This window comes from Pseudopipra pipra, chromosome 5 (assembly GCF_036250125.1).
Source record: "Pseudopipra pipra isolate bDixPip1 chromosome 5, bDixPip1.hap1, whole genome shotgun sequence".
Lineage (NCBI taxonomy): Eukaryota > Metazoa > Chordata > Aves > Passeriformes > Pipridae > Pseudopipra > Pseudopipra pipra.
This window is the reverse complement of record NC_087553.1, coordinates 27,730,161-27,743,332: the sequence shown is the minus strand read 5'-3', so window position 1 is coordinate 27,743,332 and position 13,172 is coordinate 27,730,161. Positions and strand designations below refer to the sequence as shown.

General features: G+C 43.7%; 1 protein-coding gene across 1 annotated transcript in view; it reads left to right on the top strand.

Annotated features, from left to right (window-relative positions):
- The window catches only part of UTP20 (UTP20 small subunit processome component), a 62,203-nt gene that overhangs the window by 43,721 nt on the left and 5,310 nt on the right, over nucleotides 1-13,172 (top strand). The window contains exons 43-56 of the mRNA XM_064655323.1: nucleotides 379-535; nucleotides 1,295-1,393; nucleotides 1,999-2,166; nucleotides 2,870-3,036; nucleotides 3,876-4,017; nucleotides 4,308-4,424; nucleotides 5,207-5,377; nucleotides 6,171-6,299; nucleotides 6,792-6,902; nucleotides 8,184-8,263; nucleotides 8,982-9,051; nucleotides 10,074-10,256; nucleotides 10,925-11,056; nucleotides 12,223-12,355. Of these exons, the coding sequence (XP_064511393.1) occupies nucleotides 379-535; nucleotides 1,295-1,393; nucleotides 1,999-2,166; nucleotides 2,870-3,036; nucleotides 3,876-4,017; nucleotides 4,308-4,424; nucleotides 5,207-5,377; nucleotides 6,171-6,299; nucleotides 6,792-6,902; nucleotides 8,184-8,263; nucleotides 8,982-9,051; nucleotides 10,074-10,256; nucleotides 10,925-11,056; nucleotides 12,223-12,355 (1,859 nt within the window). The remainder of the gene's footprint in view (nucleotides 1-378; nucleotides 536-1,294; nucleotides 1,394-1,998; nucleotides 2,167-2,869; nucleotides 3,037-3,875; nucleotides 4,018-4,307; nucleotides 4,425-5,206; nucleotides 5,378-6,170; nucleotides 6,300-6,791; nucleotides 6,903-8,183; nucleotides 8,264-8,981; nucleotides 9,052-10,073; nucleotides 10,257-10,924; nucleotides 11,057-12,222; nucleotides 12,356-13,172) is intronic.

Here is a 13,172-nt window from a genome sequence, read left to right as displayed (position 1 = left end):
CCAAGAGGGACATCCTAAATACTTCTTTTGGAAACTCCTTTTCCTAGTGACATTCCCCTCAGAAGTCAGCATTTGATTTCTGTAAAGCTAAGTTTGAAAGGAACTTGGTAAATCCTTGCCTAAGAGCAGAGCTATGAATCAAGGTTCAGAGGTAGGGGTGGTAGTGCTAAGGAAAGAATATGTACAGGAAGAAAGGACAATCGGTAAAACATCCTGGAGGACAGTGGGTGTGTGTATGCCTGTAAAGCCTCTCTGTGAGGCTGGCTTTGAGTATAGCTGTGGCTGTGAAACAGGCCTGAAGAGCAGCCTCCTTAGCCAGCAGCGTAATTAATTCTGCTCTGTTTGGAGGTGAACTAAGCTGTCTATCTCTTTTTCCAGCATCCTGCTAAAAGTCTGCACGTTTCTGAGGAACAGATTTCAGGAAATACGGGACATTGCCCGTAACACCCTCACTAAAATCATGGAAGTGTTGGGAGTGCGGTACCTTCTGTACATCTTGAAAGAGATGCAGTCTGCTCTTGTCCATGGGTACCAGGTAATGCTGAAATTCTTCTGCTGCTGCTCTCTGTAGACTTTGTTAATGTGTTAGGAGGAGAATCAAAGGGAAGTTCCTACTGAAATGGTTTTGCACTGGTAGAATAGCTTGGTATAATGCAACTAAATACTGTTGTTAGTGCCTGCATTAGTCTTTATTATGCCAAGTGTCAAATGACGGTCTGTACCCTCAAAGAACTTAGTCTAAGCGATTTTCCCAGTGAGGAGTTGAGGTATGGAAGGGAAGGATGAATTTCTGGTTCCAATAAGATTAGAGGAAATCTTTCCAGTAAGGTCATTAGGGCTAAGCAGTATCTGTGGTGAGTTGCCACAGAGACTGCACAGACAGTATGTAGTGATGCTAATTGAAGTCTTGCTTTCTAAATCCAGAGCTACAGCCAAGGCTCTGACTATTAATTTGTCTTTCCTCTTTCCATGGTGGTTTGGGTTAAGAATAATTTTTCATGTGAATTACCACAGTGGGAATAGCGTGAGCTTCTAGCTGCTCTAACAGTGAAAGCACGAATTAGAACACCCTAAATTATATCAGTAAGAGCACTGGGGAAAGAGGAGGTTCCAGCCCTCTTGCCAGTACGTGGAGGGGACAGGGGTCCTCTTCCTGCTGCTGCTACATGGATTCTCATCCTCCCAGTGCAGCATGTGACTTGTGGTGTCTCTGCTGTGGGAGTCTCCCCATCCAGTATTATTAAAGAGGACAATGCAGAACTGTGGAAACATTATCTGTTCTCTTTTTCTCTAGCTCCATGTGCTGACTTTCACTGTGAACCTGTTGCTGAAGGGCCTTACTACTAGGCTCAGTGCTGGTGATTTGGACCCCTGCTTAGATATCCTGATTGAGGTAAAAGCTATTTCAAGATTGAAGGAAAGAGCATGATGAAGTGCTTGGGACAGTGCTTCTGGGAGGGAAGGGTTTCATGTAGATTGTCTTGGACTTGGCAGCAAACAGGGCTGTTGTGTCTGTACTGCAAAGGAAGGAGGCTTGTCTACTGAGGCATCTTGTAGAGAAGTCAGGTATCTCTGGGCTGTATCTCAAGTATCTCAACTGTATCCTGAGCCCTGCATCCTGAGAGGGAATGGATTCAAGATTAAGATACCTGTTTTCCCATACTCTAAATGGCTGAGCAAGTCAGTGGACATCTAATTAGTGCAGACCACAGAGACCAGGAGCTGAGCTGACCACCCAGATGGGGTATATTTGGATGTCTTGGTCTAAATGTGGTCCCACTTCCTGTATCACAACAACACAGAGGGTGTGAGAACAGTGGTTTTATCTGGTATGCTCAAATAGAGTGTTCTGTGTTGACAAAGGAAAGGTAGACATGATTTGTCAGAAACCTGAAGAACTGTTTCTTTCTGTGAATGGGGAAAAACGGTGTTGTTCTCTTGCTACTGGAGGAACCTACTTTTCTTCTCTCATTCACTTCTCTTGCCTGTTTTCCAAAGATTTTCAACCAAGAGTTGTTTGGGAATGTAGCTGAAGAGAAGGAAGTGAAGGGAATTGTCTCCAAGGTTATGGAAGCACGCAAAAACAAGAGTTATGATTCCTATGAAATTCTTGGGAAGTTCGTAGGAAGGGGTCAAGTGACGAAACTTATTCTGCCACTGAAAGAGGTAAGAAAAGTCAGCCAGAGTATGTCTTAACTTTGAGTATTCTCGATTCTGTAAGGTGATTCCAGACCCTCTGGGTGGCTACTGTGAAATCACCTATAAAATCCTGCTCTGGTTTCCCATTTTCCTTTTGGAAAGCAGTGTGCAACCAGCTCACAAAGTGAGACTTCACTATTGAAGTCCAGGTCAGCGACTGGCATTCTGGGAAGCTTTTAACCACTGCCAGAGAGGAAACATCTCACTTGGAGTTCTCCATGCCCTCTTCCTCTGCCTACTTTTATATCCTCTGGAGCTCCAAAGTCCTGCAAGGCTTCTTTGTGGTTTAATCTCTTGTGCATGAAGGAAATGTCAACAAAATGTATTCGGGGTATGCCCATGTGCAATAATTGCCTTTTCAAAGATGCAGTTTTCAGTAGAGTGTAAGCTCATGCAGAAATGGAGCCCTGGTTTGCTCATTAGCTCTTAAGTGTCCTGGTGGCGATAGGTGAACTGGCTGGAGGCTGATAAGAGGCTGGAGAGAAAGGGAGGGATACTGGCACAGACCTGAGGCAATTCACATAAATGCTGTTCACATAACGAGCTGGGGACTCTGACAGCATGTGATGAGAGAGAAATTGGTCTAGTTTTTCTCAGGATTTCTGAATATAGATGACAGATCATTGCCATCATGCTTCCCTCTTGAACTCTCGTGGTTGTGCCTTTGCAGATTCTGGAGAGCACTACAAGCTTGAAGATAGTTCGGAAGGTGCATGAGGCACTGCGCCACATCGTGGCAGGACTGATCTTCAATTCAGACATGAATGCAGAATCCCTCCTCCTCCTCAGCCATGGACTAATCAGTGAAAATTTACCTCTGCTCACTGAGAAGACCAAGTGAGTTCCAGGATGTTATCCAGATGGTCTGTTACTGGTTGGGAGGTTTCATTTGCCTTTGTTTTCAATGTAAATGAATTATTTGGGCAGTCAGAGGGCAAGGAAAAAGCTTAGAAATGGGAGTTAGCATTTGCTGAACTCAAATCTACTCTTGCAAGTGCTCAGGACCTTCAGCAAGGCCTTTTCACTGTCTGGTTAGCTGGTATATGCGTTTGGATGAAGGGGCAAGGAACAGTGTTGTTTAGAAGCAGGCTGCAAACATTTCCATGGGGCCAGGAACAAGAAAAAATGCAGGCTTTGACTTTTTCGCTTTGCTGCTGGTGCAGAAGACAGGGAGAACCATCAGATTTTCTCTACATCTGGTGGTGTCACTGCTCAGAGCTGGGACTGGGTGTCCTACATTTCCTGTGTTACATAGGCCAGCTTTCTCTAGGACCTGACAGCTGTTTGCAGACTTCTTGGAGCAGTGTTTGTAAGCCATCAGTAATTGAAATACATAATCAGTAATGAAGTGCAGTTGGCAATGGCAAGAAGTGTATTTGCTTGAAGGAACTTCCAAAGTTGATCTGTCCACTGAGAAGAAAAAAGTGAGGATGTTGTGCAAATGATTGTGCATTTGTTATCTTTGTAATGGTGGTGTTGTTGTCAAGTCTGAGAGCCCCATCTATCATACTGCTTTCAATTTCATTTTATTTTGTTGTGGTCTGTCTGTGACCTGCTTTTGCTTGTTGTGAGCAAAGCAGCTGAGCACAGTCCAGCTCTCTTCACTCCCAGCAGCAAGATTGCTGTGGAGAGGGTTGATATCTGAATATTCTCCTTTGCCATATACTGCTTTTCAGGAAAAAAGTTACCCCTCCTCCAGATCCTCGGCTTCAACCAGAGAGCTGCCTGCTGCTCCAGCCCACTCCCGTGAGAGGAGGGCAGAAAGCACTGGTCAGCAGCAGGACTAACACATATATCTTGGTTGATTCAGGACTTCGGGTAAGGATCTCCTCAGGTACAAAGCTTTGCATTCAAAATTTTTGTTAGGAGTATTCAAAGCAAAGTATTCTGGATATGTTGTGTTAACAGCACAGCCTTAACTTTATTTTACATGTCGTAACTCCAATGATGCCTCTTAGAGAGCCATAAGAAGTGCTTGGCCTGTTGCAGATATTTGGATGGGATATGGCATAAATTCTGTTATAACCTGAAACAGTGGTGGGACTTTACTTGACTTCTTTGAGTTCCAGCCTGATTTTGAGATGAATGTCCTGATTCTTCTATGACAGCTGCTGCACATGAGCCTGAAGAGGTCCAGAGTAAATTCTTCTGAGGAACATGCTTTGGAAATGTTAGACCCTTTTGTTCAGCTGCTTATAGACTGCCTGAAATCTATGGATGTCAAGGTATAGTTCTGAGCTGAAGTCTGTCTGTTCTGTCTGCTCTATTAAGAAGAGTTCTGCCCACAAATGTCATCTTGCAGTTGACAGGCAAGAGAAGAGAAGGATGTCTGGTTTTCAAACCTGATTTAATAGGTGTGCAGATTACATCATTTGAGGGCTTGTAATCTCAGGGGGGAGGAAGGTTTGTGGCTGATGGAGGACTGAATGCTCTGCTCTGTGTTGCAGGTTCAAGTATGGGCAAGTTCTCCTAAAGCATGTTCATACAAGGAATTTACAGACTATCTGTGAGGATGTTCATGAGGTCCTGTGGCTGCTGGGAGCAGTGTTGTCACAACTGTGGTTTCTTTTGACCCAACTCCAATGTCTTTATTCCCAGCACCATAGGGAACCACTTTTGGGGGCAGCTTTTGGTTTGAGTGAGCCTAGGGAATCTTTTCAACTTTGAATTTCCTAGGAGTGGAAGGCACGCCTCATACCCCCACCTAGAGTGGGGCTTTCTGTGTCTTGAAGGCACCTGCTTCAGAAAGAGTTCTTGCCATTTACTGAAAGCGCTGTGTTAATGTCTTTACCTAGTAAAATCAAAGAGAATATTGGAGTGGCAAATAGTGCTTTTAGAACAACTTTGAGATACCCTTTGTGTTATCTATGAGTTGTTTGAAAGAGGTTGGGTTTGTTAGCTAATTGCCTCTTACTACAGTTATAGATAGCCTGACCATGTCTGTAAAAGAGTGAGAAAAGCGTTTTCTCATTGTACCCACATGCTGTCCTTTGGCTCTTTATTCCAGGTGATAACTGGTGCTCTGCAGTCCTTGGTATGGATTTTGAAGTTCCCTTTGCCTTCTATCAGTACGAATATGGAGTCATTGATCAAGCAGCTTTTCCTCTTGCTGAAAGAGTTTGCCAAAACAGGAATAGCCAAAGGCCAGAATTTCCACCTGGTTGTGAGCTGTTTCAAAGTAAGTTGCACCCAACTCTGCTCATTTCTATTTTAGGATTAAACTTACTAGAATGAGACTTTTCCAGTTACAGATCCCTCCTGCAGCTGGCCCTGGAGAGAGAGTTTGGAGATCACAAGCTAGTGAGGAATATATGGCCTTGATGATTCTTTCCCAAGTACAAACTGAAAGAAAGTTACCCCCCAAAAGTGCACAGCTTTTATCTGAAGAAATGTTTTTATAGGAGCATGTTTGCCTTCTTTCTTTGTTACACTAGTATGTTGTTCCACCCTGTCCTTTTAGAGGCATCAGCTTTGAAGTTGAATAGCTTGCTTTTAACATGATTCATTGGAGTAAGCCCTAGCAGCTGAAGTGAGACGTGGGAAGGGGCAATTAATAGTACTAAAAACTATTACACTTATACAGTGTCTCCCTTTATATGTCTTCTAAATGCGTTGCTGAATTAATTACAGCTTCATGACCATAAGGGAAAGTTAGAGTAATTCAGTGCTGAATGCCAGTGTGATAAGAATTTTTCCCTCTTCTCGGCTGTGTTCCCACATAATGGTTCATGCCTCTGAGCATCCTCACTCATTTCAAAGACTAGTCTGAATTTGTATATTCACTTGTGTTTAGTTTTTGTCTCAAAATTGCCATCTGAAAGCAAAAGTGATGAGAACAGTGTTAACTACATGTTCCAGAGCAGCAGTTTATCTTTTTAAGATGAAGTGCTATAAATAAAGTCAGACTTCGGTGTGGACTTCTGTTTTATGGCACTGCATATGTAATGACAATGTGCAATTTGATTTTGTAGTGTGTAACAATGCTTGTGAAGAATGCAAAGAGTCAGATAACAAGCAAGCAGCTCCAAGTGTTGCTTGGCTTTGCTGAAGAAGACATTTATGATTCATCACGCCAAGCCACCGCCTTTGGCCTTCTCAAGGTACTTCTGTGCAGCAGGCATTCGGTTCTGTGAACCACTGCAGTGGCAGTGATTCTGCTTCCTGGTGAAAGGCTATACATCTCACATCACAAACAAGCTACAGATGCTGTTAAGGCTCTCTAAGAGGGGAAGAATCAGCAAAATTTTACTGTTTGAATTGTAGTCACTGTTTAAAATTGTTTGGGAGGCTGTTTTGTACACATGCATGTGAGGATGTACTTGGATCTGAGTATGTTTTTGCTAAAGAATCAACATCTCTAGTCATTAGAGCAGGTGTTATCCAAAAGAAGCAGGTATGGATGTGTAAGGGATGTGTAAGCCACCTTTTCTTCTTTTTTTTTTTTTTTTTTCCTAAATTGCTCTGGCTGTGTGTGAAAATGTGAAAAGGCTGTGTTAAGGTACCACCTGAGACCAGTGTAGTCCCAGGTTATAGCACTGCATCTCATACTGTGTAAGCAAAATAACATAACTCCAGCTGTGCTTTCACTTCAGGCTATTTTATCCAGGAAGCTGATTGTCCCTGAAATTCATGATGTGCTGCAGAAGGTTGCCCAGCTGGCCATCACAGGTCAGAGTGAGCCAGTGCGAGTCCAGTGCAGGCAGGTTGGTAGAATGAAAAGTCTCTCATCTTACTTTATTTACAGCTGTCTAACAGGCTAGAGGGCTTAGTGTGGCCATCCCAGCTCTCACAGACATGTCCCTTATCCCTGCTTAACCCCAAACTTCATTTCCCCTTCTTACCGATCTTTGTTCCCCTTGATATCTGGCTTTAGTTCTTGTGACTGCTTGCCTATAGTCAGACTGCTTGCCATGGTGTACCTTCATAGAATTGTAAAGTTGTTTAGGTTGGAAAAGACCTTTAAGGTCATGAAGTCCAACTGTTAACCCTGCACTGTCCAGTCCACCACTAAACCATGTCCCCAGGTGCCACCTCTGTACATCTTTTAAATACCTCTGGGGATGGTGACTCCACCACTTCTCAGGGCAGCCTGTTTCAGTGCTTGGCCACTCCTTCAGTGAAGAATTTTTTTCTAATATCCAATCTAAACTTCCCCTGGCACAACTTGAGGCCATTTCCTCTTGTCCTGTCACTTGTTACTTGGGAGAAGAGATTGACCCCCCGACCTGGCTACAGCCTCCTTTCAGGCAGAGAGTCATAAAATCCCTCCTGGCCTTCTTTCGTTCAGGCTAAACTCCTTCAGCTGCTCCTCATATGACTTCTGCTGTAGTCCTTTGTCCAGCTTCATTGCTGCTCCTCGAATTTGTTCCAGCACTTCAGTGTCTTGTAGTGAGAGGCCCAAAACTGAACACTGTTTTTGAGTTGGAGCCTCGCCAGTCCCAAGTACGGATTGAGAGCTGCTCAGCAGCGGTGACTTGGTACCTCCCCTGGGGGCTTGTTGGCCAATGTAACTAAGAGCCTTGCACTTTTTCGAATCCCAGCAGAAGAGAATTTGCCCAAAATTCATGATTACTTCCCTCTACTTCCTCATTCTTTCCAAGCTAAAACCAACCAAAAGGCAGAATTGGTTGCTCCATCTCAAGCATTGGGATACAGTACAGTAGGAGCTGCATGAAATGCTCAAAATAGTGCACTTCCATAGCTACATGGAATTCTGAAGGATGCAGAATCTTTCTAAACAGATGCCTGCACAAATCACACTAGTACTTTAAAGACTAATCTGGCAGTTGTCAAATGCCTGCAGATCCTATTCTGGGTACAGAACTCAAGAGCAGTTTTTGACCCTTTGCGTAACAGGAATGGGACGAAAGGAATGATTCTCATAACCTTGCTGCTCCATCACTAAATTTTCTTCATAGCCTTTTTACAAGCCTGCCTGAATGTTTCTTGTAACTTCTCTCTGTGGTGGTGTTTTTTCTTTCCAGATTTACTTAAAGTACATTCTGGACTACCCCCTTGGTGACAAACTGAAACCCAATTTGGATTTCGTGCTCGCACAGCTGGAGTGAGTTTTTATTCCTGACATCTCTGTCAAAACCCAGTCTTGTTGCTTAAATATGACTCTAGTGTGCCAAAGGGCTCTTTGTGATGAGCAGAGGGTGTGGCTTAAGTAGTCTTCATTTTTGTAATTCTAAAACACTTCTCTTTTTCCGAGACCAGCTATTTGATGAAGCAAGTCCTTTTTCTCCTACCTGTTTCACAGCTGGTTTTGTTATCTGTTTGTAAACAAAGGTTCTGTTGTTTGCTTAGTGTTTAACGGGCTCCACTGGTTATGGACCAGGTGAACTGGAAAATCCAGGAAGAGTAAGGGAAGGTGCATTTATATGACTGCTGTCCTGTGGCAATGTCTCAAGTGCAGTTGCAGGCACAGTTGAGACAACTGCACCAATTCAGCAGGATTTGTGCCTTGAACATCCTTCTGAGCTTTACTCCTCCCTTGCTCAAGGTGACAGTAGTTTACCAGGTTCCCCAGTACAGTGTGGCCATGCTGATGCAATTTGGCTGTGCCTCTTTATGGCCTGTTTGTGTCCCTGTGCCCATTCACTGAGAGATAGAGCTGATGGGCTTGCTGCTTCTCTTCTCCCAAGTATCAGGCCAGATCTGGTAGCTGTTGTAGAAAGATCCCTATCAGCATGTGTTTCTGGAAGTGGCTGTTCTTGTAAATTGTTAGCAACTCTCTAGGAGGATTAACTCAGCCCTGACTGTTAATCATTTCTTCACAGGTATGAGTATGAAACTGGGAGAGAATCTGCACTGGAGATGATTGCATATCTCCTGGACATGTTCCCACAGGTAACAAGCACCCCTTGGTGGCAATTACTGTGGTTTGCAGTAACAGCATTTTCAGAGGAGTTGATTTTGGAAGCACTGCTAGTTCCTATTATCTCTTATCATGAGCAGAACATTCACTTATCTCCAAAGAACCTGGCTTTGCTTCAAAAGAGGAATGACATGCTGGAAAGTGTGTGGTACTTCCTTGTCTAATGTGCACAGTTTGGAAGTAAAATAAAGCTGTGTCAGCTGGAGTCTGGATAAACTCACTGGTGATTTATGCCAGGAAAAAACACAACCAGTTTAGGAAATGGGGTCTGAATAGAAAGTGAAATCTGGAGTTTTCTCATTGTAAGGGTTTTTCAACATTCACGAGAGAGATTGTTGACTGAACTGGTGTGTGATGTACCATATCTGTTTTGTTAGCCTGACTAGAGAGGGAGGGCTTCTCAGTGGGGTGGGTCAAAATGAAAGCTAAAAAATAACCATGCATCTATACAGGATCACATGCAAAATCTTAAGCTGCCTTAAAGCCCTGCAGCTGGTGCTTAGCTGAGCATTCAGGAGACTGGGAGAAGTGCAATCAAGCAAGAATTTGGAGGAAGGAAGAGAAATTCTGCACAGTAATCTGTGCTTCAGCACCACCTGATGATTAAGTACTTCAGATTGGTTCCTGGGCTGTAAAATAGCAAAGAGCTTCAGTCTCTGGGAAAAGGACCTTTGGGCTAATTGCTGCCGTGATGAGGAACTTAAGCCTATTTCAGTGAAAGCTTATAGGGCACGAAAATGCCCTATAAGGTTTGACACTCATGTTGCTGTCCCAGAGACATGGTAGCAAGTCACAGTCATAGCAGGGCTGGGACTGCTGTACTCTCCCTGTGTGCTCCAGCTACAGGATCATCCCATCTTAGCAGTTATCTGCCTTGACCTGGAGCCCACAGTGTTGCCCACTGAACACAGTGCAACAAATAACCCTCTTTTTCTGTTTAAATACCAGAAGCTATTTGGGGATCTGTGGCTGACTAATGGTTGTTTCTTTCTAGGATCTCCTCCACAAACACTGCGGGCTGTTTTTTCTCTCTCTTTGTATGATGATGATAAATGATGATTCTGCCAAATGCAAAAAGATGGCGGCTTTGACTTGTAAATCTCTTCTCAGTAAGATCAACAATGAAAAACAAGATCTGATGTTTTCACTGGTCACAGAGTGGTTTCACAGCAAAAAGGTACTCCTTGGCTTTTCACTGACTGAGTCTGAACTATTTTGGGGACTGAGTTAAGATCAAGGCAAGTGAGAGACTGCTAGTACCAGATCTGGTGGGTTGGCGGTTTCGGTTGTACATAACTTAGAGAGCAGGAAATGGTATAACTTCATAAAGTGCACAAATGTAGGGACCTGCTGATGCTGCTGATCAACCTACAGACTTCGCAGCTGCATTTTGCTACCATTTTTATCTGGCACCTAATAACTAGGTGATCAGTTATCCTCCAATTGAACTCAGGTTCTGTCCCTCTACATTAGTGGAGTTAGTGTTCTTCAACACTTCATTGTTTTCATCCTAACATGTTCAGTTTTGGTTTGTAGCTGTGAGCTGCCTGTTGCATTGTGAAGAGTCAAAGTAGCTCCCAGGCCTTTGCAGCTGGGAATGGGGCTGGCAAAGGTCCTTTGGCATTCAGTTTTAGGGTGCATTTCCAGGGCTAACTCCTGCTGCCAGATGCTTTTGTACCTAGCTGGCAGCATCTCCTTTTTGAACAGTACTCTGAAAAACAGCTTCTCTTAAGGTGCTCTTGTGGTAGGCAGAAAGTATGGGTTGCTACCAGCTCCTGCACGTGGGAGCTCCTGCACATTGGATTATCAAGAAGTAACAAGGGGTGTTATTTTTTGTGTTGTCAGAGCTCACACAGGAGGTTGGCAGCCCAGGCATGTGGTTTGTTTGTTGAAGTGGATGGAGTAATGTTTGAACGGCGGCTTGAAGCAGTCCTCACTTTGATTGAAAAAGAAATCAACCCAAGTAAATTTGAAAATGTAAGTAATTTTTCCCCATGCATGAAGGTCAGGGAAAGAGAATTAAGAAAACGAAAAAAGGGAAGAAGCGTAGGAAAGATTTATCAGTTGGACTTGCTGTTTGGGACTGAGGAAAGACACAAAACACACACATTTGTTCTGAAGTGGACCTCCCTGACCTAGAACCATATTTTTTTGCTTGTAAGCCCAAATTTGAGATCATATGTCACAGCACAAGGGGGAAAGGAACGTCGCAAAGTCACCTGGCCTGAGCCTGCAGCCATACCATATAACCAGCAGATACATTGCTCCTTGCAGTGTGGGAAACGTGTCTGCTAGCTGCAGAGATTTGTGTAAGCATTGCAGGTCAGGAGTGCATGGCTTGTGACTGTCTACTTTGTCCTGTGTTATCTACAGCTTTAACTTTCAAAAGGGTTCCCTCCTGCACTTCAGACCATGGTTTTGCTGTATGGAAAATCCTTTTAGTGCACATGATTAGCTCAGAATAAAAAGGCTGCCTCAGATTCTGCTTAGCCTATGATAATGCCAAAGTGATCCCAGTCACTGTGCCTGAGGAGTGGCCATGTGTGTTACTAATGCTCAGCATGTTACCCTCGCACAAGAAAGAAAAGAACCTCAGGATCTGTAAATTGGCAAGAGATGATACCTGCAGTGAGGACAAATTTCGGTGTGATCGTGCCCTGTGCTGCAACACATAGGTGAAGTACTGACTAGTTATATCAAGCCAGCTGGTGATTGCAGGCAGGGTGAGGACCACGGGCAACACACACAGTGTTGTCATAACAACTTGGGGCTTCCCGGGTGATACAGGCAAATCTGCACTCAGCTTGGCTCCAGTGCTGAGAATCAAATCCACACGAATACGTGCACAGACATAAATGTTACACAATGTGTGTAATTGTTTGCATTTAGAAACCCAGCAGTTTGTTATACTAATGTCTGTATGAAAAACAAGAAGAGTGATTCTAATAACAATCTCCTGCAGAGATTATCTCCAGAGGAAATGCTTCAGCAGAGCTGCTTCTGTTCTGTTTATTTTGGGAATTGGATGCAAGTCAGTCTTCTGGTTTTTTGGAGGGTTGATCTGAAATTTATCTTAGTAAGGATTAATAAGCACTGTCTTCATGTTCTCATAAGGATCTTTCTTGACTTGCTGATTTTATTAGATAACTGAAGAGGAGGAGGAGAAGGCTGCAGATAGGCTGCTATTCAGTTTTCTTGTGCTGGTAAAAAAGCTAATCACAGAATGCAACTTGATTCAATTAACCAAGAACAGTGATGTTGTGAGCAATATCTGGGGTAAGTACCAGGCATTATTACGGCTGTGTTACAAGTAAGATTCTTTGTGTGCCGTGTGGTTTTTCACACCCTAATACAAATAACTGAACTTTGTCGTACAAGGTTTTCATTCTGCAAAATGCTAACGCACAGCAGTTACTGGGCAATGAAAGAGAAGTTGCTAATGGAAAAGGTTACAGGGTTGATGAAAACAAGATACCTCTGTCTCAGTTGCTGGGAAGTATTTTTTATTACCTAAGAGCAAATAGTTGCAAACTATTGCATGTTTGACCATAATTACATCCTCTTGGATGAAAACATTGAGTTCTTCTGGGAAGATGAGATTTTCTTGATGAGATCATACATACCAGCCAGCAAGCAATGACATATGGTAATAGTGCTGTCAGTACTGTATGTCTGCCGGGCTATTTGATTCAAGCAGTTTCCCTATGTGTGAGATTAGAGAATATCAGCCTGGTTTATTGGCATTTCATTGCCTTGTTTTTAAATGGTTCATTTGCTGCAATCAGAAGACCTGGATCTGGCTGGTTAGTGTCTTTGAAGAGCCCAGCCTGCCAGGTGCCTTTAGTGAGATAGCAGATAACCCTTGTTATCCTGGGTTGCTTGATGCTGAGCAGCTTGGATAGAGGTGATTCAGGAAGGCAGCTCTGTTTCTTCTTTGAAGCATCCTCAGCCTTTATCCAGGGTTCGATTTGACCATCAGCAGCAGAGCCAGCTGACACGAGTCTCACAGCAGCCAGTCCCCAGACATCATGGGCAGATGAGCTGTGCACTGAGGCCCTGAGGGGACCATAGTTGCTGCAGAAACATGACTTGT